Genomic DNA, 23,739 nt, shown 5'->3' with positions numbered 1-23,739 from the left:
TGCGTGAAGCACTGTAATCTGCTGCAGTAAGGAGAGGTGAAGATAGGCATACTATCTTTACATCTCCTTACTGTAGCAGATTACAGTGCTTCACGCAAATGTTCAGCTTACCTTCCCCTCCTAAAAAACGACACCTCAGTGCCAATCTGTTGGAAGTTTGGCCAGCAAAACAAAAGGCTTTGGCCAGGATCAAAGTGGCGAGGCATACGTAGGAGGTGCACATCATGGGTGGGAGGGGCTTGACAGGACTTCCATTCTAGCGTGCCCTGATCAAATTGGTAGCTACCTTTGGATCAGTGGATCCTATTTAGTGACAGCAACAACAGCTGCCAAGGGGACCAAATTAGGTGTATATACCCCTAATGTAATAATTTAAGGTAAAAACCTGGAGCGAGTACAGTTGACCCCAACTCTTCTTCAACATAAAGGCAACTTGTCTGAGCGCAACATATAGGCATATGGGCATGTCGGATAGTACAGAACCAGCTGCTAGCACACTGCTGAACAATGTGTCTGTACAGCAACGATTCTTAAACAACTAGTAGACCCAAGTCCGTTTAAAAACAGGCTCTAGGTCTTTTCTCTACCGCAACTCGCCGCGCTCACCCGCCTCGCTCCCTGGTCCCGTCCAGCTGTCCGTACTGCGCACATGCGCAGTCGCAAATAACAGGGACACAGGGACAGCTGAACGCAGCGACACAGGGAGGTTATTATAGAGGTTACCCAAAAATAATCAGGAAAAATTGTTTCAGGCAAGAACTATCATGTGACCTTGGCTTAAGGTTGCCCAGTACAGCTGTAAAGGATAACGGACGTGAGAGGTATATGGAGGCTGCCATTTTGATTTTATTTTTAAGCAATACCCACTGCCTGGCAGCCCTGCTGATCTATTTAGCTGCAGTAGTGTCTCAATAACACCAGAAACAGGAATGCAGCTAATCTTGTCAGTTCTGACAGTAATGTCAGAAACACCTGCTCTGCTGCATGCTTGTTCAGGGTCTATGGCTAAGGGCTCTTTCACACCATGACGTTGCGTTTTAGGGGACGTTAAGGTCGCATAACGTGCCCCTAACGCAACGCATGGTGGTGTTGTACTTGGAAGCCAGATTGAGCCACGTTATGTGGCTCTTGGTGCAACGTTTTTGGTCTATAGACTGCGGAGACCACGTGATTGGAACACTCCGCATCACGTGGTCCCGCCAGCCAATAAGCGGCCCCTCCAGGAAGTAAACACTGCAGTGCAGTGAATATTAATTAGCCATGTGGCTAAGCATAATAGCGGACTCTCCCCTCCTCCTCTCCTGCACAAAAAAACACACACTACTGAGCATGTGCAAACAGTCTAACGCGGCTAAAACCGCGTATAACGCACAGCATGCTGCACTTTCATTAAACGTGCAGCACTTTCATTAAACGTGCAGTGTTACACTGTAACGCAACGTGGGCACTGTGAACAGCCCATTGAGTTTTCATTACTGTGAGTTGGGCTACGTTACAGGCTGGTCTAACGTGCGCCTGTAACATCCCACTGTGAAAGCAGCCTAAAAGAATTAGAAGCAGGATAGCCAGGCAACTTGTATTGTTCAAAAATAAATAATTATGACAGCCACCCTATCTCTCTCACTTCAGTTGTCCATTAAGGTTCATACACTCTTTAGATGTAACTCTGCCACTTAAGATGGCCTTGGGTGAGAATCTGGTGTGTGGCTCCTCTACATCGGGGAAGAAATCAACTTGCCCAAATGCAGCTCAATAGTAGTGCTCCCTCCCTCCGTCATGTGCCGCACTTTGTCCCTCCATTGTCCTCCATAGCTATAGAACACATCACTAGCCTGAAGGTTAGCGCTGTTTCTGTACAGCCTGGTCCACAATTGGCCAGTCCACAGGAGTCTCAAAGGACAACTGAACTAAGAATGTGGAGGCTGCCATATATTTTTCCTTTTTTCCTTTTAAACAATACCAGTTGCCTGGCAGCCCTGCTGGTCTATTTGGCTGCAGTAGTGACTGAACAACACTAGAAACAAACATGCAGCCAATCTTGTCAGATCTGACAATAATGTCAGAAACGCCTGATCTGCCGCATGCTTGCTCAGGGGCTGTGGCTAAAAGTATTGGAGGCAGAGAATCAGCACGGCTGCCAGGCAACTGGTATTGCTTAAAAGGAAATAAATATGGCAGCCTACATATACCTGTTGCTTCAGTTGTCCTTCAAGTGTGTACAACACTTTACAAGTGATCTACTGATAGATAATTCATTCACTAATGAAAATAAACCCTAAAATCCTTTCCAATTTTTCCATAAGCAGCTTCCCAACGGAATGCAACACAATATTCCAGCACCCACGTCACATACAAAGAAACACAATAATACAGAACACACACAAAGGTCAGTTAGTAGAAGTGTATTGACAAGAACAAAGTGGCTAAATAACATTCTCATGTGAGGATCATATCTTTCCTTAACCTCCTGAGCGTTACGCCGCTCAGGAGGTTTTGCCATTTGTGCCTGCTCCTCCCCCAAAGAGATCCCGCAGCTGAAAACACTCTAGCTCGCACTAGGCTAGCTAGTACTAGTGTTAGGCACCCCCCGATCCCCGCCGCTCCCCCGTTTATACTTTACCCAGCCTGGATCCAGTGATCGGCGCAGCCTCCCCGGACGAGTACATTTGAAATCAGCGCTGGTAGACTTGGGCGCAGGATCCAGCTGTTATATGGCTGATCCTGCTTCTGCACAAGTCCGGGCCGATTTAATTACTATTCCCCCTCCAGGCCGCCATGGATAGTGGGGAATGAAATAATTCGGCCTACAGCGATTGCTGGAGGCCGAATTATTATGTTTTTAAGCAACGTCGGCTAAGACGGAGCCGACGTTACTCACTGAGCACTTCAATAGGAATGATTCCTATTGAAGTCTATGGAAGCGCCGGCTGCGCCCAAATCTAGCAGCGCTGAAAAGCACTGCTCCGTCCCCGGACAGCTCCAGTCTTCACTATGGGAAGGATCGCACATGATGTCGCCGACATCATGCGCAAACCCGATCCTCCCCATAGAGAGACTGGAGCTGTGCATGGAGGCTGCGCGATTGCTGGATTCAGGGGGGGTAATGTATAAACGGGAGGATCGGGGGGGGATCAAGAGGGATCTGGGGGTGCCCAACACTAGTGCTAGCTAGCCTAGTGCTACCTATAGGATTTACAGTCATTTGGACCTAAAAATTTATTAATGGGGACTCCTGGGGCCACAGTGTCGGGCACACCGCTGAGAAGGTTAAACAAAACTTTATCAGAAGTAAAACATTTGTGGCAGGCAGATGCAGAAGCCAAAAACAGGATTTCTTACCTTAACCGCAGAACAAGGTTGATTGCAGAAGGGTTTCTATTATCTTGATGGCTTTCATTGTTTTGTGCCTAAGACACAGCAAGACGTAAGAAATGTTGAAAAGTATACAGAGCAAAGCCAAGTATGTACAAATAGCCCCCGGTTAACGAATGAGATAGGGACTGTAGGTTGGTTTTTAACCTGAATCTGTTCTTCTCTTTGCTCTAAAAAATTATTTACAGCGTATTATATACAACCAGCATTTTTTTTTACTAGACCAGCATTCAAAGGGTTACACACAAGGCTGGGAAGTTCAGTGCAGAGAAATGTGGACTCATCCAAAGCGTAGATTGTTATCTTGTGTTTACTTAAATGTATCAAGCGAGGAATGTGAAACATTCCCTGACTGTGGAGAAGCTCCTGGACACAGACAGAGACTCAAAGCATGTCTGCCTGCAATACAGCAATGAATAAAACCAGTTATTAATAAAATGCAGGCAGCTCACAAAGCAAAAAACTGTACTTTTGGGTATGTATAATTTCTAAATGAATAATAATACTTATGTACAAATGCAAATATGATAACCGTATGGCATATAAAAAGTAGGAAAACATGTTTTTATTGAATATTATGTCAGGGATTTATACCGCTTTAAAGAAAATTTTAACACACACAAATGTGTACCGTACCAAATCTAGCAGGAATGGCATAAATTAGGTAGCATTCAGGTGTACTTTGCTCCGGGTATAGCATGCTGGTGTAGGGGCCCCGACCAGTGAGAGAGACTGGGGTGTCGTCAGCTGTCATGCGAATCGGTGTTAGTGATTTTAAATGTCTTTTTTTGCAGCTTCCAGGATGCGGTAGACAGGTGAGTGGTTAGGGAGGGGACAGTGTGGGAGACCTGCCTGCTAGCGACAGCCACCTGAATGCTACCTAATTTGGCATGGCAGGCAAAGAGTGTATAACAGTACACCTGATTGGCTAACTGGCGCCTGCTGGCCAAATAAAGGTAGGAAATTGCTTTAGCTGGGGTGAGCATTTGTGTGTGTTGCAGTTAGCATTCAGTTCAGAGGTAGTGGGGGTGAATTTCCTGGACTACACTATAGCCGATAAGGAGCCAGTGCTGGATTCATGATGCTCGGGACGATGTGGGAAGCCTCATTAGGATCCAGAGGCTTCCCCCACCGGCACTTTCCTCTGGGTATCGCATTGTGGTTTGGGGGCCCCAGCCAGTGAGAGAGCCCGGCGTCCCCGGCTGTCGTGCAAACCAGTGTTTGTGATTTTAAATTTAGTTTTTGCAGCTTCCAGGATGCTGGTGACAGGTGAGTGGTTAGGAAGGGGAGCATGTGAGAGACCTGCCTGCACAGGGCGTCCCTGCTACGATTACGTCAATCTGAAGCCTCCCACCTGAATGCTACCTAGGTAAATATTTACCTACCGCAATCCAGCGCTGGCACACTAGCGGCTTTCCAATCGAGCTCAGGCGGAAGTAGTCCAAACGTGTCCGCTATACTGTACAGGCTCGGAAAGCCGCTACTGCACCTGCGCAGGATCGTGGTAGTTAATATTGCGGTCGCTACTGCCCCTGCACTACAGCCAACAAGGATTTCGGGGAGACAGTGCTGGATTCCTAAGGCTCAGGACGATGGAGAAAGCCTCATTAGGATCCAGAGGCTTCCCCCTCCTGAGGTTAAGTATCCCCGGGGGAGAGGGAGGGAGAGGGAAGAGTCTCATTAAGTCGGAACACTGTGCCATTTCTGTCTTCTGTACCTCCTTTGTGCCTCCAGTGTCCCCCTCTGTGCCATCTCTGCCTCCATCACTGTGCCCCTTTGCCTCCACTGTATCCCTCTGTACCACTTCTGCCCCCTGTTCCCCTTTGTGCCCACTTCTGTCCTAGTGATGATCGTAATATACTATTCACGTAACATTTCAATTTATACATAATTACGATTTTGAAAGTGAATTGATTTCACGTAATCCACACAATCTTCCCGAGGGTCCCAGGGCTGGATCACAGTTTTGCTTTAAAATGTATAAAATGTGTATGCAGAACTCAGAACTTGCTATATAGTATAATGTACCAAAATGTCAATATACCCATTTTACTGAGCTTAAAACATTTTTTTTTTAATTTATTAAAATTAATTTTCTAAAAAAAGAACAAAGTTTCTTTTTTTTTTTAAATGTTTGACTTGTTTCCACAGAACAGGCCATTTGTATTGGTGGGTCTTTCGTAAGTCTGGCGTTAATAAGTCAGGGACTGCCAATACTCCTCCTACATTTTCTACAGGGTTTTGTTCTATAGTTTTCTACATTCTACATTCATCTTCTAAATACGATTTTATGGAGATTCCCACCGGCCAGGCGTTCCAAACCTGCCTCGCTAGACTCACTCCACATGCTCCGCATCCTCTCATTTACTGAACACCTGGCAAAGCAGTTCCTGCATCACAGAATATGGCACTGAGCGGCTGCCGTTACCAGCCACATTCCAGAATAAATCTCTAAAGGTACCCTTGAAGCTTCAGTCTACAGATGGTGGGGAGGTAAGTGCCTACGACCAGTCAACCATCTAAAATCGATTCCCTAGAGGCCTGGACACTACAAAGTGTCCAAAAAAAGCCAAAAAATAAGCCAAAAAAAAAATCAGCTTCATTCAGGAAAAAAAAAAAAAAAACAACACATAGCCTAACATAATATGTTCACTTATTCTAAATCACTTTACTCAGAAAGTATTAGAGGCAAACCATAACTCAGACACGTAGGGTAGAAAACACACCCAACTGACTTACATATTCACACTTTCTAGTAAGTCTAGATTCACACTAGGCATAAGCAATTTATCAGGGCAGAGGCATAGGATCCATTTACACAGGGCAGTATCTAGGCTAAATTGCTCCCAGGGCAAATGTGTATAAATTGCACCCCCCCCCCCCCCATAGGCTCTAAAAGTTATTTGCAATGCAGTATGTAGCCCCCTAGTATAGGTAGTCAGCCATAGATAAACCAGTATAGGTTAGCCAGCCATAGGTTCCTTATTATAAGTTAGCCAGCCATAGGTTCCCTATTAAAGGTTAGTCAGTCATAGGTAAACCAGTATAGGTAAGTCAGCAATAGGTGAACCTGTGTAGGTTAGTCAGCAATAGGTGACCCAGTATAGCTTAGTCAGCCATAGATAAACCAGTGTAGGTTAGTCAGCCATAGGTCAACCAGTATAGGGTAGTCAGCCATAGGTGACCCAGTATAGGTTAGTCAGCCATAGGTGACCCAGTATAGCTTAGTCATCCATAGGTGACCCAGTATAGGTTAGTCAGCCATAGGTGACCCAGTATAGGTTAGTCAGCCATAGGTAAACCAGTATAGGTTAGTCAGCCATAGGTGGCTCCTCCCCAGGCTGTGGCAATACAGAGAAGGGTAGAGCAGCTGCACAATGGGGCTCAGCCGAGGGGAGGGGGGGCGCGACTCCTCCCTCCCTCTCCCATGTATCTTTGAGTCTACGCCAATTTTAGGGGGAAGCCAATTAACTTATCTTTATGATTTTGGGATGTGGGGTGAAACCGGAGTGCCAAGAGGAAACCCACGCAGACATGGATATAAAATACAAACTCAAAAAAAAACAAACCCTGCAAATAGTGCCCTGGCTGGGAGACGAACCGGGGACCAGCGCTTCAAGATGCCACCGTGCTGCCCACATCCTTACTATCCACAGCCAAGTCTATAGTCTGAGCATGTGCAGGAGTTCATGCAGCTTCAAAGAGGCAGAGAGTACATCTATCAGTAAGTATGTTTTTTTTTTTTTTATTCACACTGACAGCAATGATTATACTGCAAATAGTGGCCAAATAGATGAGGCACAACAGCCACATCAAGGGGAAGATATTATATATACAGTAGCAATAAAAAAAGATGTGAACCCTTTGGAATGTTATGGTTTTCTGCACACATTGGTCATAAAATGTGATCTGATCTTCATCTAAGTCACAACAATAGACAATCACGGTCTGCTTAAACTAATACCACACAAATAATTAAATGTTTCCATGTTTTAATTGAACACACCATGTAAACATTCACAAAGCAGGTGGAAAAGGTATGTGAACCTGCGGATTTAATAACTGGTTGAACCTCCTTTGGCAGCAATAATTTCAACCAAAGGTTTCCTGTAATGGTCAGGAGTAATTTTTTGACCATTCCTCTTTACAGAACTGTTTCAGTACAGCAATATTCTTGGGATGTCTGGTATAAATCACTTTCTTAATGTAACGTAACAATGGACCCTGCAAGGGATGCATCCGCAGGGGGGCACAGGAGCTACAGGGTGCCCCGTCCTGAGAGACTGAGAACTAAGGGCAAGTAGAGAAAAAAACTTTCTGCTCTCTGCACAATTGTTCTACTGAGTGCATCTGTTCAGCCACTGATAAAAAAAATCATACAAAGTTTTGCAGACAAAGATTTGTAGACAGTCCCTATTCAGTGTTCAGCAGGGTCTTATGTACAGGACTATTCTGCTGGCGGGAGGGGGTCCCATCCAAAGTTTTGCAGGGGGGCCCAGAGATTTCTAGTTGCGCCCCTAACCTAGAGCCCGTTTTTAAACACGCTCAGGTCACTAGTTAATATATTAAACAGAGGAAATTAGTTAGACAGTAACAAGTAAATGCATCTGTTCTAACTTACACACAAATTCAGCTTTAAGTGAAATTAAACTCAGCATTTCTTCTTTACTCTAATTATTAATTACAGCCTAAGGGCTCGTTCAGACTATGCGCGCTGCCGTGCGCATTTTGGCAGCATGTATAGTGTGCGACACACAAGAACGGTAGAGGGCATAGACAGCCCTTCTACCGTTCCCATCATATGTGCTGCACAGCAGTGCGAGGCGCCATCGCGCTGCTGCATGCATTTTTGGGAATCGCAGCGCAGATCCCATTCACTGTAGCGAATGGGATCTGCAGTGCATAGTAGTGCAGATGGCGTGCAATCGTACGTGTTGCGAAAGAGTTTATAATTAGCTTTGGAACTGACAGTTTTTCTCCAGTCAGGACTCAGTCGGCTCACTGATAAATTACAGCTTTCCTAAGCAGATACCTGGGCTTTTTACTGTGAGAGAAAAAGATAAAAAGGTCAATAGTTCATGTATTTTAATTCTGAGACTCTTGAGACACTGCAATTGAGCAGAGACTATGAAATATTAAACCTTGAGAAACATTAAACCTTGAGATATCTAAAAGAGTCATTTTAGGAGTAGAAGGACAGATCTAATTGTTTATCTGATTAGTTTATTTTCATCTCTGGTTCACTTTAACTATCTAAGGACCGCCTCAAGCCAATAGGAGTGAACGCGGCGGCAGCCCCAGGACCGTCTAACGCCAATTGGCGTCAAGTCCTGGGGCTGCAGTTTCCCAGGGAATGGCCGCGCACATGCGCGATCGTTCCCTGCCCGTTTACGGAGCGGACTTCCGCGAACAGCCTGCTAGCCGCCGATCGCGGCTAGCAAGCTGCTTGTAAATGTAAGGGGAAAGAAATTCCCTTTGTTTACAAGCGTACAGCACTGCCAGGGGCCGCAGCGCTGTACGAGATCGGCGATCCCCGGCCTCTGATTGGCCGGGGAGCGCCGTCCTCTCATAGGCTGATGCCTATAAGAGGCGGAATAGGACGGATCGCCGTCCTGTTCCAATTTAGACACCAGAGGGGAGGAGGAAAGGGGAGGGAGGGAGGAGGGAGGGAGATAGAGCCTCGTAGAGGCTAAGGAAAAAAAATACAAACTGCTGCAGCGATCGGACCCCTCCAGCGGCATGTCCCCTTAGGGACAAAAAAAGGAGATGAGTCCAATCGCTGTGCTCTTTAGCTGGGCTGTGCAGGAGACTGAAAAGCCTGCACAGCCCAGTGCTGCAATGAACAGCCTGGTCTTTAGGGGGGGTTAGCGCTGTGGTCAAGTGGTTAAACCTACTACCACAAAAAAAATTGTAGCAGAACAGCATTCAAACAGTTAAACAAAGCACTTTGTTCCTCAGTGGAAAGCTTCTGACCACATCCAGAGAGGTTATAACATTATCCTTTGTTTACACTCCTTTGCCAGATACATTTAGAAAACTTTAGCAACATGCCGAAACTGAGCTTTCTCTGCTTCTAGTATGTGTGCAGATGAGAAGTGATAACTAGATAGCTTTTAATCTATAAACACAGCAGCTATGCAATAAAATGCAATTGCGCGAAAGGTGGATCAGCGCATAACCAGGCCGCCTCCGAATGGCCTACAATCAGAGGTGCGCTGAGCCCCCCCAGAAACTGCAAACGCACCTTGAACCCAAACAGAAGCTCTGCATATACACCAACAGCAAGGCTGCTAAGTGGGAGCAGCTGACCAAAAACGAATTAAATTAGTACATAGCAAAGAAATGAACAGCGCTACTTAAAAACAGATAAGTGCTTACCTGCAAGAGAGTGCAAGCCCCACTTGTGGGGTAAAATACACATCTAGCATACACATAACCTGTCTACCACTGGAGGATGTTGGTTTCCTGTAACAGCTTGCATGCAACTTGTTAAGTACTCGTCCCTCCCACTGTGGAGAAGTCATCCCCCTATGGGAGGGGACCTAACACTAACTAAATCCTAACCTATGCATATGCATAGCCTGGGTGCGCTACCAAATAAAATCGAAAATTGAAAATTGCACAAAAGGTGGATCACCTCTGATTGTAGGCCATTCGGAGGCGGCCTGGTGATGCGCTGATCCACCTTTTGCGCAATTTTCGATTTTATTTAGTAGCGCACCCAGGCTATGCATATGCATAAGTTAGGATTTAGTTAGTGTTAGGTCCACTCCCATAGGGGGATGACTTCTCCGCAGTGGGAGGGACGAGTACTTAACAAGTTGCATGCAAGCTGTTACAGGAAACCAACATCCTGTTCTAGTGGTAGACAGGTCATGTGTATGCTCGGTGTGTATTCGACCCCACAAGTGGGGCTTGCACTCTCTTGCAGGTAGGCACTTATCTGTTTTTAAGTAGCGCTGTTCATTTCTTTGCTATGTAATAAAATGCAATGGCAGCTTTCGGACCTTGTAATTTGTAAACAGACATTTTTATTAATTACACAAAAGCAAATATGGTAACTGTATGCATAATAAAAAGTAGGAAAACACATTTTTATTGAATGTTATGTCAGAGTTTCTTTAAGAACAAGCCTACACTCCATATCTCATTCATAAACCAAGAACTGCCTATATATAGTAATAGAACTGGCCTTTTCCTTTAGAATTCTCATATCTTAGCTGCTCATATACACGGTAATTTTGGGTTGGGTAGACGCTCCTACACATCCCGTATAGTACGGGGTGAGTGCAGAGACTTTCTGTAGGGTCCTGTATGTACTTTTAGGCTTTTAGGGCTACAAAATAATGCTTTATGTATTCCACACGCTTTCCTGAAGTGATGCATTATGGATGTGGCTTCTCGCTCCTGTGTGAAGGTGAAATTTTAAAAAGGCAAAATTGTACTTATGATGGGATCGTGAAATAGTCTCTTTTTCTCTTCTTCGGCTGTGTACCTGATTTTCAGCAAAGCAAATATCATCATTTTGAAAATCAATCTTTTAAAAAAAGTATCTTTTTGAAATCTCTCCAAGTGCAGGTAGAATTATAAGTGGAAGAGAACTCTGGACCAGATGTGTGCATGCCTAACTGCCGAACAGCTTCTGTTCTTCTCCTGCAACCCCCCAGCTACTAGGAATGGACAAAATGCAACACACCATTGCCTCATGAGATAAGACATGAGATAAATGCATTAAGTGAGGTAAATGCATAAAGTGAGGTAAAACATGAGGTATTTCAGCGGTGAGCATGCAGTAAATAAATATTAGCAGTCTGTAATTGTCTTCCATAAGTTAGGATAGTCTTTGTAAGATGTTTTTTTTAGGGGGGCGGGGGAGGGGGGCAGAGGAGGTGTATTTGATTATATAGCAACCTATGAAAAGTATATTTGTAGGCATCCCCTATAAAAAAATGCTGTACATATTTGGAGTTTTATTTCTACTATTCTTTTCTATTACACAGCCTGAAGTGGAACTCCACTAAAAGAGCAAAATGCATACAAATTGACTTTACCTCCAGGTACAGGCAGGTCTTAAACTGATCTGTAAATGATGTGCTAACATGCTCCCTAATTTCTATTAGAATAATTTTTTTCAGTAAAATTAATGCAAATTGCCTCACAAATTACCTCAAAATTTACCGCATGAGGTAAAACTTGACTAAGACCTACCAGAATTGCTAAATGTCATTACCTCATGAGGTAAATTACCTACTACTACTACTGATAGCTGAACCCCACCACCACTGTTGACTGCTCGCTTCCTGGCACCCAAGCAAAGCACCTCGCACACCTTAGCCACAAATTTGTATTGCAGTCTATGGTAGCACCTGTTGTACCTGATCCCCTGCACCCAAGTGAAGCAACTAATGCTCCATAACTGCAAACTTACATTGCGCTTTTTGGGAACGCCTGGTGTAGCCAGCGCCTAAATGAACAGATATAGCAAGGACAGGTGGAGCTTCTTGAGGCAGTATATAACCTGTTCACCCAATAAACTGATTTTTACATTTTTGCCTGCAATTCAATTTGAAACTTGGTAAGTTCCTCTAGAGAAACTGGACAGCTTTATTAACAACATGACATAAACTGGAACAAAAGTGGAGCAGCTGCTTAGATTGACCAATCAGCATCCTTGATCTTGACCTAACCACTGCTCTGCATTTCTTCCAGTTTCCAGGCACAAGCCTTGATAGATTAGGGTCAGTGGTGTAGGGATCACCATAGCAGTCATAGCAGTTGCCATGGGGCCCCGAAACCAAGGGCAGCCTCGTTGTCTTGGCCGGTAATAAGGGGGTCCACTGTAGGCCTCATGGAGACTCACGGCAAGCGCCATAAGGTGCAGTGTAAGCTGGCGGAGCACTAGTAAGAGGTGACATACCTCCCCATGCTCCACCGATGATCTACCTTTCTCCCTGCGTCCTCAAGACAAGGGGTGCTTGGGGAGGGTAGATTGTAGAGGTGCAGACTGGAGTGGTCTGTCACTTCGTTACAGCACCCCCCTGCTCGCTACTCTGCATATGGAGGTGGAGCTGATCTGGACACCTATACAGTACTGTGGGACCTGGGCTACCTATACTGTGGGGCTAATCTGGTCACCTATACAGAAGGGTATCTCTAGCTACCTTTTGAGAGGGGGTGGGGTTGGCAGGGGGGGTACCTGAGGCACAAGGGTACCTTATAATTTTTTGGGGGGAGGGAATCAATATTTTGCTATGGGGCCCCATGATTCCTAGCTACTCCCCTGATCTGCACTGGTGTTTCAGAGAATATCAGAGGCAGAGATCTCGCACAGCAGCCAGGCAAGTAGCCTTTCCACCAGTATCTTGATTTTCTTCCAAATACATCAAGGCCAAACCTACTGTGGATGTGCTATACTTTCCTATCGAATTTCCCTTTCAGCTATATAGCGGCTATACAGTCCTTTTTATAATATATTTATGACCTCCTAAAAGAAGTACATTACAAGACCAGATGAATTTCTTATTGAATTATTTAGAGGTTGCTAGAGATGTGGGAGATTGCTGCTTACCTGAGAATCTTGTATGGTCATATTCTGCAATCGAGTTTGCATATTGCTATCTGTGGAAGTCTGCGTCAGAGGAAAAGGGCGAAGCATTAAAACTAGCATAATAAACACCTGCTTAACACTAATGCTTTGTGATGGCAAAAAAGTCTTAAATGCAGTAAGTGATTACCCAGCACTGTCACAGGCCTGTTTTCACATTTCTAGAAACAAGATTATATTCACCGGTTACGCGTTCATATACATAAGCATCCTCCAAACATAATTGCATACACTATATCCCCCTCTATAATGCAGCAGAAGATGTATACATGAATAGGAAAAGAAGGCCATTATATGTATGATACAGTTTAATTTCATTGAGTGCATAGTCTTAATATTTTTTTACAGATTAAATGGAATTTTGATGTAGCATCTATACAACTGCTTTTCTATATAATGTTTCCTGTTTAAAGTGACCCGGTAAGGCAGGAGTTCTAAAACTTTTGAAACCAAAGGTTCGCCATTTTTGGGTGAGTAGGTGATGGTCAGGTGTGGTGGTTCCACCCCACCAGAGCACACACCACACACAATATTATTACACATGGTCATACGCAAACGGCAAAAGATACTTATCTTTATGCACAGCAAAAATCTTAAAGATAGCGCATTTTTCCGACCATAAGATGCTCCTGACGATAAGGTTTAGAGGACAAAAACCAGGAAAAAAAATATACCAAACCTTGTGCATTCATGGTGCAGGGGCTTCTTGAGGATCTTCTCCCCCCAATCCGCCTCAATTATTATGTCCCCTTTGCACCTTTTGTGTCTCCCTTGTACCTTTTGTGCCACCCTTGTGTCCTCTTGTGTACCCCTTATTTTCTCCTCTGCCCCCCCCCCCATCATTTTCTTTCCCCCTTGTGTCTTTATCTGTCTTCCTTGTGTCCTTCTCTGCCCCCTTGTGTCCTCCTCTGTCCACCTTGTGTCCTCCTCCTCTCCTGTGCTCCCTTGTGCACAGTAATCTGCAGCAGAAGCGGCAGCTCACTTATTGCATGCGCTCCTTCAAGGGAGCCTTCTCTCACTCATGGCTTCCCCTAGTGCCGGTCATGTGTGATAAGCCAATCAGGAGAAGCCAGTACTAGAGGAAACCAGAAGGGAAAGAAGACGTCATTGCTCGCTGTGGTTGCCTGCGGAGTAAGTGAGCCGGCCTCTTCTGCTGCGGATTACTCTGCAAGGGGAGCTCAGTACAGAGAGTATTACTCAGAATGTGGGTTGTCTTTAAAAGACCAATAGTATATATCTAACATTATTTACATATATTAGGGTATTTTCCCCTGGTCCCCTTGAGAATCAAATGATCTAGTTCATTTGATAGAGTATGGACTCACCTGTCCTATCATAGTGCTTCTTCCTCCTGCTTGATCAGCATGCACCAGTCTCCTTAAGTCTTCCCAAACCACATGACTCTTTCCTTCGAGCATGATTGGACTGACTTCACATGCTGACGGGTCATGAAAGCAGTAGGGTAAAAAGCCATGTAGATCGGGTGCACAGACTACATAAGACAGAGGAGGCATGCACATTGGCTGGAGATGTAAGATGTTACCACCAATCATAGCTCTGTGTTTGCCCTGCCCCCAAATACCACCCCCAGGTGGGCCCTTGAGATCCCTCCCCCCATGTACTCATGGCACAAAGACAATAATTATGCAGCTCTGGCTAGCTAGGTGAGATAGTAGAGAGTATTCGCATATGGCAGAGATGAAAAGCCAATGAAAAGTTAGTTTAAGCTTGTATTAAAGGGGAACTGAAGAGAGAGGTATATGGAGGCTGTCATGTTTATTTCCTTTTAATCAATACCAGTTGCCTGGCAGCCCTGTTGGTCTATTTCTCTGCAGTAGTATCTGATTAAAACCAGAAGCAAGCATGCAGCTAGTCTTGTCAGATCAGACTTATAAGTCTGAACCACTGAAACACCTGATCTGCTGCATGCTTGTTCAGGGGCTATGGCTAATAGTATTAGAGGCAGAGGATCAGCAGGGCTGCCAGGCAACTGGTATTGTCTAAAAGGAAATAAACATGACAGCCTCCATATACCTCTCTCTTCAGTTCCCCTTTAACCCACTAGAAAAATGTTTCATTTGAAGACTGCTGTGCAAAGCAAGCCTTTGCCAGTTAATTTAGATTGGCTGTCTAGTGCAGTCAAATGAGCAGGTGGCAGGGTTTAATTATAGTTACCTGTTCCGGACAGCCTCTTTTCCTCCGCCAGCGGCGGCTCTAAACTTCCGGCAGGTCTTCTAGGTCCTGATTACATCTGATCACATGATATAACATGTGATTGGGGTCAAGGAGACCATGTCAGCATTACAGCGACACCCAGTGGTGGAAGAGGATTCATGGAAGAATACATGTAATACTGACATGGTCTCCTGGCTCCCGATCACATGTCATATCATGTGATCAGAACCAAGAAGGCCTGCCGGGTGTACGTCGCTGCAGCGGTGAAGGAAGAAGAAGTCGATCCAGCTGTCCAGACAGGTAAACATAAAAGCTCTCTGCTGCCCACTCTGCATACCATGCCGAGCCTGCCAGGCTGGAGAAGGTACACTTCCTCAGAGACAGGAAGAATTCGGCACTGCAGCCAAATAGTTTTACTTTATATGGCTGCCAAAGAGTTAAAGGAGATTTCCACCTCCCTCCAAGATATGTGAAAGCGTCTTTTATTGTATTCCAAGTTTCACTGTGCCCTCCATGTTGTGGCTTCGCCTGTTGCTTGCCTGTATTTCCATGGAAACACAAGATACTGACTTTTCTTAGTTAGAATGTATTCTAAAAAAAAAAAAAAAATCAATACCCTTTAATTCAGTTATACATTCAGAAATGTATTTAGTGATTTTTCTTTCTGAATGCATTATTGAATTAAGTGCTTTTTTTTCCATATTCGCTTGGAGTTCAGCTATAAATATTATAACGTGAAAACAAAAGCTGCCAAAATGTAAGAAAAGGTCTAATATATAATTTTGTTTCCACTTTGCCGCTACAGCTTAATGTGATGATAACGTTTGTGTAAATGGCATTTTAATCGCCATTCGCCAAGTGCTCTTAATAGTCCAGCAAAGCCACAGAGCCATTTTGCACCCAGATTGTTTGATTTCCATGTTTATTTTGTCTCTGTTTCGCACAATGGCATTTTTTTTTGCGCTGAAATTGCATTTACGGTTTTTATAACAGAAGGATTTGGTGACTAAGCAGTTTATCTGTCATTGGGAATCTTTGCTGGGGCGTGATTGGGGACTGCTTTGCCTTCATCAGTAATTAAAAGTTACAATGACACTAATTAAAATTCTCTACAGAAAAACCAGCAGAAAAAAAATATACACAGTCAAGTGATTTCCCATTTAGACTAAAAGGCCAAGTCCAGGAAGAAATAAAATATACAATGAAAAATGTATGTTTGTTGTCAACATTGCCACTTTTTTTGTTACAGAGTTTTAAAATATTATTTACTCAAGGTTTTCCTAATATCTCAACTGTTAATCTCGTTAAAACTTTCAAGATTCTGACACCAGGAATAAGTGGCGGACGCTACCATTAGATTGCAAAGCATGATGGGAGCGGGGTATAACAAGCGATTTTAATAAATATTCTAAACACTTCCTCTCCTGGATAGGGGAGGAGCTCTACCAAATGCAATCGCCAACCCTAGGCTTGCCACTGGATGGCCATCTTCAAGCAAATGCATCTTACCATTAGCAAATGCATACTTTCACCATTAGCCTGTCATTGGGGCTTTGCTGCTGCACCCCATTTGTCACTCTCAGTTTCAGCGGGTACAGATAATTGCACTGGTAATGCCCTTGGAGGTTTCGTACTACATAAATAATTGTGGTGTTCTCTAAGGCAGGGCTTTTCAACCCGTGGTAAGCGTACCACCGGTGGTGCTTCGCAGCTGGCCAGGTGGTACGCACCGGGCGGATCATTCTCCCTTCTCTAACTCGGTGACGCCGCCCATTGCCATGGCACCGTTCTCCACAGCCTGCCGTCCCTCCCTCCCCGTCAGACCTGCAGATCAGCACGGGATCCAAGCCCACTTCAGATGCGGAAGTCACTCGTCACTTCCTGGATTTGAAGTGATTTGCGCAGTTGCTGGGTATCGCTTGGGTCCCGTGCTGATCTGAAGGTCTGATTGTCGCCGCGCTGATCTGAAGGTCTGAAGGGCCAGGTGAGCTACCTATACTGGGGGCAATTTTTTACCTAAATTAGGGAAGCATACTACCTATACTCGCGGCAATTTTCTACCTATAATAGGGAATCATACTACCTATACTGGGGGCACAATACTACTTATACTGGGGGCAGCATACTACCTATACTGGGGGCAGCATACTACCTATACTGGGGGCAGCATGCTACCTATAATGGGGGCAGCATTCTACCTATACTCAGGGCAATTTTTACCTATACTGGGGGCAGCATACTAACTATAATGGGGGCAGCATACTACCTATACTGGGGCAGTATACTACCTATAATGGGGGCAGCATACTACCTATACTGGGGCAATTTTGTACCTATACTGGGGCAGCGCTGCATAATATGTTGGTGATTTATAAATACAATAAATAATAAGAAGCGTGCACACTTTATCTTTTTTTTTTTTCACTTATTGAGTTGTTGACATCTTGCAAAATCACTGGTGGTACTTGAAAATTTTCATGGGATAAAAGTGGTACAATTTCTGGAAAGGTTGAAAAGCTCTGCTCTAAGGGGGAACGTGCAATGGTGGGGGTGTATATATGTATAAATAGGTAAAGCAGGAAGTTATGTTGAGTAGTAGAGTAAACGGCTATTCACAAAAGTGGGTTGCAGTGGGGCAACTGACCAAAGGAAGCAGGTGGAGACAATAAACCCGACTCCACTCAAGGTCTCCCAAGTAGGACTTGAAAGTGGTTGTTCTCCTCAATGATAATTGCAGGCTACCACAATGATATAAATCATGTGGGGTCTCTTTAGGCCCCTCCTGCAACGGTGTGTGTGGGGGGAAATAGGTGTCCAGGTTTGACAAAACTAAGCTAAAAGCAATGATAAAATCGAGAAAGGGATTGGGTGGCTTACCCCATGCTATTGACTATATAAGGGTGCTCCATGCTATTGGCTATATATACTTCAGCACTGTTACTGGCCTGGGGAAGGGGGGGGGGGGGGGGTTCTGACCCACGTGTTGGGGTGTCGTACTAATACAATTATTTTTGTCTGTTACAAGACTGTCATCATTGAGGTAATCCACCCCATCCCGTTCTCTATTTTATCATTGCTTTTAACTTAGTTTTGTCAAACCTGGGTGCCTCTTTTTCCCATTTGTGCTCTGAGGGGGAAGGCCTCCGGCCACAACATATGATAGAAAGTTTACCACTGAACTGAATTTTTGCATTTAGATGGCCAACCTTAGTGGCACCATGACCAATACAATTCCATATATTTTATTTATTGGTTGGTCTGGAATTCCACATTTGTCTCTGTGTGCCATATTCCAGTGGTTCTCAACATTATTATAGCATGAATTCCTTTAGGAAAGATGGGTTTCCTAGATGATGGGGCTGCAGTAGCCATGTCCTATCCTTCCTAAGGGGTACTTTAAAGTAAGAGGTTAAAATGTGGGATATATGACCACAGGAAGTAGTTATGGCAAACTCTGAGGGCTTGTTTCCACTGTTGCGACGCGATTTCGGCCGCATTCCGACGCTTGTAAAAACGCATGCGGATGCGTTTACGCATGCGTTTTTACCCGCGATTTCGCATGCGATTTCGCATGGCAGGGTGCCATGCGAAATTAACCATGACACTGCCAGGGCTAAATAAAATTGAAAAAGGTGCGAAATCGCACGCAAAATCGCGGGTAAAAACGCATGTAACAAACGCATGCGTTTTTACTATTAAATACATTAGCGGCGATTCGCACGGATTCCCGACGCAGGCGAAATCGTTGGCTCTTTTGTGCGTTTTTTTCACGCTGAAAAAAACGCACCTCAACAACGCTACAGTGGAAACAGGCCCATCCACTTGCATTACATGTGCGGATCTGCATGCGTTGGACGCATGCAGATTCGCGATAGTGGGAACGAGCCCTTAGTCTCTTTCTGCATTTAAAGAGGGCTTGCATGCTTTCCTTGCACTGAAGGACATTCATGGCTATAATTACTAGTTCATTCCCAGCAGAGTTGATCCAGGGATTTATCCGATTGCCACCTGGAGTTGGGAAGGAATTTTTCCCTTTTAAGGCTAATTGGCCAAAGCCTATAAACATTTTTAGCCTACCTCTAGATCAGCTGGGATATGTGTGGGTTCAGGACAGTTATTTTCTGATTGAACTTGATGGACAGATGTCTTCGACCATACTAAGTACAGTAACTACTGCAAGTGTCCACTAGTGTGCATAACATATACAGTAGATGTTTTAGGAATATTTAATATTTGAGTCTAAGTAATGTTCTATTATGCCTTTAGGTAAAAAATGTGTATATACTGTATATGTATATATATATATATATATATACAGTGGTGTGAAAAACTACTGTCCCCCTTCCTGATTTCTTATTCTTTTGCATGTTTGTCGCACTTAAATGTTTCTGCTCATCAAAAACCGTTAACTATTAGTCAAAGATAACATAATTAAACACAAAATGCAGTTTTAAATTATGGTTTTTATTATTTAGTGAGAAAAATAACTCAAAACCTACATGGCCCTGTGTGAAAAAGAAATTGCCCCCTGAACCTAATAACTGGTTGTGCCTCCCTTAGCAGCAATAACTGCAATCAAGCGTTTGCGATAACTTGCAACGAGTCCTTTACAGCGCTCTGGAGGAATTTTGGCCCACTCATCTTTGCAGAATTGTTGTAATTCAGCTTTATTTGAGGGTTTTCTAGCATGAACCACCTTTTTAAAGTAATGCCACAACATCTCAATAGGATTCAGGTCAGGGCGTTGACTAGGCCACTCCAAAGTCTTCATTTTGTTTTTCTTCAGCCATTCAGAGGTGGATTTGCTGGTGTGTTTTGGGTCATTGTCCTGCTGCAGCACCCAAGATCGCTTCAACTTGAGTTGACGAACAGATGGCCGGACATTCTCCTTCAGGATTTTTTTGGTAGACAGTAGAATTCATGGTTCCATCTATCACAGCAAGCCTTCCAGGTCCTGAAGCAGCAAAACAACCCCAGACCATCACACTACCATCACCATATTTTACTGTTGGTATGATGTTCTTTTGCTGAAATGCTGTGTTACAGTTAGATGTAATGGGACACGCACCTTCCAAAAAGTTCAACTTTTGTCTCGTCGGTCCACAAGGTATTTTCCCAAAAGTCTTGCCAATCATTGAGATGTTTTTTTTAGCAAAATTGAGATGAGCCTTAATGTTCTTTTTGCTTAAAAGTGGTTTGCGCCTTGGATATCTGCCATACAGGCCGTTTTTGCCCAGTCTCTTTCTTATGGTGGAGTCGTGAACAATGACCTTAATTGAGGCAAGTGAGGCCTGCAGTTCTTTAGATGTTGTCCTGGGGTCTTTTGTGGCCTCTCGGATGAGTTTTCTCTGCGCTCTTGGGGTAATTTTGGTCGGCCAGCCACTCCTGGGAAGGTTAATCAATGTTCCATGTTTTTGCTATTTGTGGATAATGGCTCTCACTGTGGTTCGCTGGAGTCCCAAAGCTTTAGAAATGGCTTTATAACCTTTACCATACTGATAGATCTCAATTACAGTACTTTGTTCTCATTTGTTCCTGAATTTCTTTGGATCTTGACATGATGTCTAGCTTTTGAGGTGCTTTTGGTCTCCTTCTCTGTGTCAGATAGCTCCTATTTAAGTGATTTCTTGATTGAAACAGGTGTGGCAGTAATCAGGCCTGGGGGTGACTACAGAAATTGAACTCAGGTGTGATAAACCACAGTTAAGTTATTTTTTAACAAGGGGGGCAATCACTTTTTCACACAGGGCCATGTAGATTTGGAGGGTTTTTTTCTCACTAAATAATACAAACCATCATTTAAAACTGCATTTTGTGTTCAATTATGTTATCTTTAACTAATAGTTAACGGTTTTTGATGAGCAGAAACATTTAAGTGTGACAAACATGCAAAAGAATAAGAAATCAGGAAGGGAGCAAATAGTTTTTCACACCACTGTATATTACATATACACAGTATATACCCTCTTTTCCTGAAATTAAGACATCCCCTGAAAGTAAGCCCTAGCAGGAATTTCGAGCAACCTCAAAATATAAGCCCTACCCCGAAAGTAAGCCCTAGTGGCAATAAGGGGGAAAAGTATGGCAACTTGTGTTTCTATTGGAGCCGATGGTCTCATGGGCAGGATCAAGGCTCCATCATTGGGCTAATCACTGGACCCGTTGCTACTCAGCGAGTGCAGTGATCGGTCCAATAATGGAGCCATGGTACCGCCTACAAGATCATCGGCTCCAGTAGAAAGCAGGTTGTCGTACTTCTTCCCCATAGGCTGAAGATCGGGGTCACTGCAGCATGAAGCTGGGGGGAAGAAGAGGATTAGGGGGACATTGCAGGACACAGGGGACAGTGCGACAGGGAGCTAGGGGTAAGAGAAGGATGCATGGGGACAACTGAGGACACAGGGTTACATTGGGTTACATGGGACAAAGGAGTTTAGGGGATAGAGGAGGACACGAGTACAGAGGGGGACACCAGGTCGACACTAAAGGTACAAGTAGAACACAGAAGAGCACAATAGGTGGATCCAGCAGAGGAAGAGGTGGCACAGTGGGGAAGGCAGGACGACACACAGCACAGGAACCTGTGTGTTCATAGAAATATAAGATATCCCCTGAAAATAAGCCCTAGCACGACATTTGAAGCAAAAAACAATATAATACACTGTCTTAACAACAAAAAGTTGCAGCACACTGCTCTTTTATTATTTGAGCTTCACACAGGTTGTACAGGCAGACAGTTTCGGCTGTCCCCAGCCTTTTTCAATGGCATTGAAAAAGGCTGGGGACAGCCGAAACTGTCTGTCTGTTTAACCTGTGTGAAGCTCAAATAAAACAGCAGTGTGCTGCAACTTTTCGTTGTTTCTTATCTGTTCCTGTGGGAATTGGGCCACCCCAGTTGCGTGCACACAAAGAACGTTTGGATCGTGGGAGCTGCTGACCCCTCTGGATTATATATATATATATATATATATATATATATATATATATATATATATATTTTTTTTTATTATTATTTTTTTTTACTTATTCATACATCATTTATTATTCTGTTTATTTCAAAGCTCACTAACTATGCTACATTTGAGTAAACTCTAAAACAAACCTAAGGGGTATGTGTACCATTACATGTGTTGAGAACCTAGACTGTATACCCTAATTGATGGACCTTGCACAATCCAACGGGCTATTCTATATGAATGTATTCTTGCCTTGGGTGTATCTACTTAATTACTTTCCTTTATAGAAAGTATTGTTGACAATTTAAATAAAATGGTACCTTTTTATCATGCAGGTCATTTTGGCACGCAATCTTCCCCCGTTGTGCCTGACCTGGGTGTTGCCATAGACATCATGCAATCGCCGGACCCCAAACTACTTCTCCCTTCCAAGCTGCTACGACTCGTAGGGGGAATAGTAATTAACTCCGCCGGAATTTGTGCGGCACCCTTCGCCAAAATGACGTGTAGCAAAAAAGGCATATATGCCTTTGTATTGCTTTGTATTGCTTTAGTACGTATGTACTATTGTGTAGTCTCCCTACATCGCTGTGTATTAAACAATTGTTGTAGTAAAGCGGTATTGACACCATAAAAATCAAATTTCAACAGCAACTGGTCTGAGTGTATTAAGTGATAAAGATGCTAATCCTGCATTCAAAACTTGCAAAACCTTTTCTGCTGTTATGGTTTTGAGTTATCACATACTTTATGAGCACTGGCCCTAGTGCCAAACAGTGCCAAAGAGTTGAATGCTGGGAGTTATTTTTACTTATAATATTTTCCTCCTCTTCCATTTATTTCCCTGCCAGCTGCTTATCAGAAACACCTCTGCTCACTTGTATTTACAAGCAAGGCTGAGGCGACTCAGTGATTGGATGTGTAAATAGAAAAAAGTGCAGTTGTTAGTATACCCCTCAGTGGGCGTGTCTGAAGACTCTGGGAGGAGGGCAGCTAATGAATACACAATGAGCAAGAGAAGGGAGGGGGGAAAACAAGAGTCAGGGAGGATATGATGTCAGCATTAGCTTGGCAAGATGGCCACTGCCTAGAATAGGATTTTCTGCTTTTCCTTTATAAAATTCACAGGAATCATTACGTGGATAGCACAATAAATCTGTTATGCAAGTAGAAGTAGTATTTATCTACTTATATATGTGTTTTTTATTTCTAGGTTAGCATGGGTGCCGCTTGTTCTTTAACATGAAGATTTGGAAAATACTGCTTCATTTTTGTTTTAGACGTTTACCTCTGCATTTTCACTGTCATCATCAATTCTTCTGGACTAAAATGGAAAAAAAAATAAAGATGAAATTAAATATTGGAGTCCCAGTAGGTATTTGTACATAAAGCTAATGATGATCACTTTGGAATTGTCATATCATATGCAGTACAATTACAAGCACCCTGCTACTAAATCCACAACCCACACTGGCCAGCCTAAAATCCCAATCAAAATAGAGGCAGGTAATTTAGCTTTCATTGGTGGCCACCAAGCACCAGAAGCTCTTAGTGCCAGGCTTTGTTCCCCTTTTCCCTCTCCTCACGCAATCCTTTACCATTAAAGGACCACTGTAGTGAGGAGAACATGGA

The 23,739-nt window shown here is 43.8% G+C and overlaps 1 protein-coding gene across 1 annotated transcript in view; it reads right to left on the bottom strand.

Moving 5' to 3' along the window:
* The window catches only part of STK39 (serine/threonine kinase 39), an 827,935-nt gene that overhangs the window by 206,455 nt on the left and 597,741 nt on the right, over positions 1-23,739 (bottom strand). Inside the window, exons 12-14 of the mRNA XM_068247051.1 lie at positions 23,396-23,431; positions 12,941-13,000; positions 3,340-3,407 (exon numbers count right to left, since the gene is read on the bottom strand). Of these exons, the coding sequence (XP_068103152.1) occupies positions 3,340-3,407; positions 12,941-13,000; positions 23,396-23,431 (164 nt within the window). The remainder of the gene's footprint in view (positions 1-3,339; positions 3,408-12,940; positions 13,001-23,395; positions 23,432-23,739) is intronic.

Source organism: Hyperolius riggenbachi, chromosome 7 (genome assembly GCF_040937935.1).
Source record: "Hyperolius riggenbachi isolate aHypRig1 chromosome 7, aHypRig1.pri, whole genome shotgun sequence".
NCBI lineage: Eukaryota > Metazoa > Chordata > Amphibia > Anura > Hyperoliidae > Hyperolius > Hyperolius riggenbachi.
Note: the sequence above shows the minus strand (reverse complement) of the source record. Positions and strands in the feature narration are given on the sequence as shown.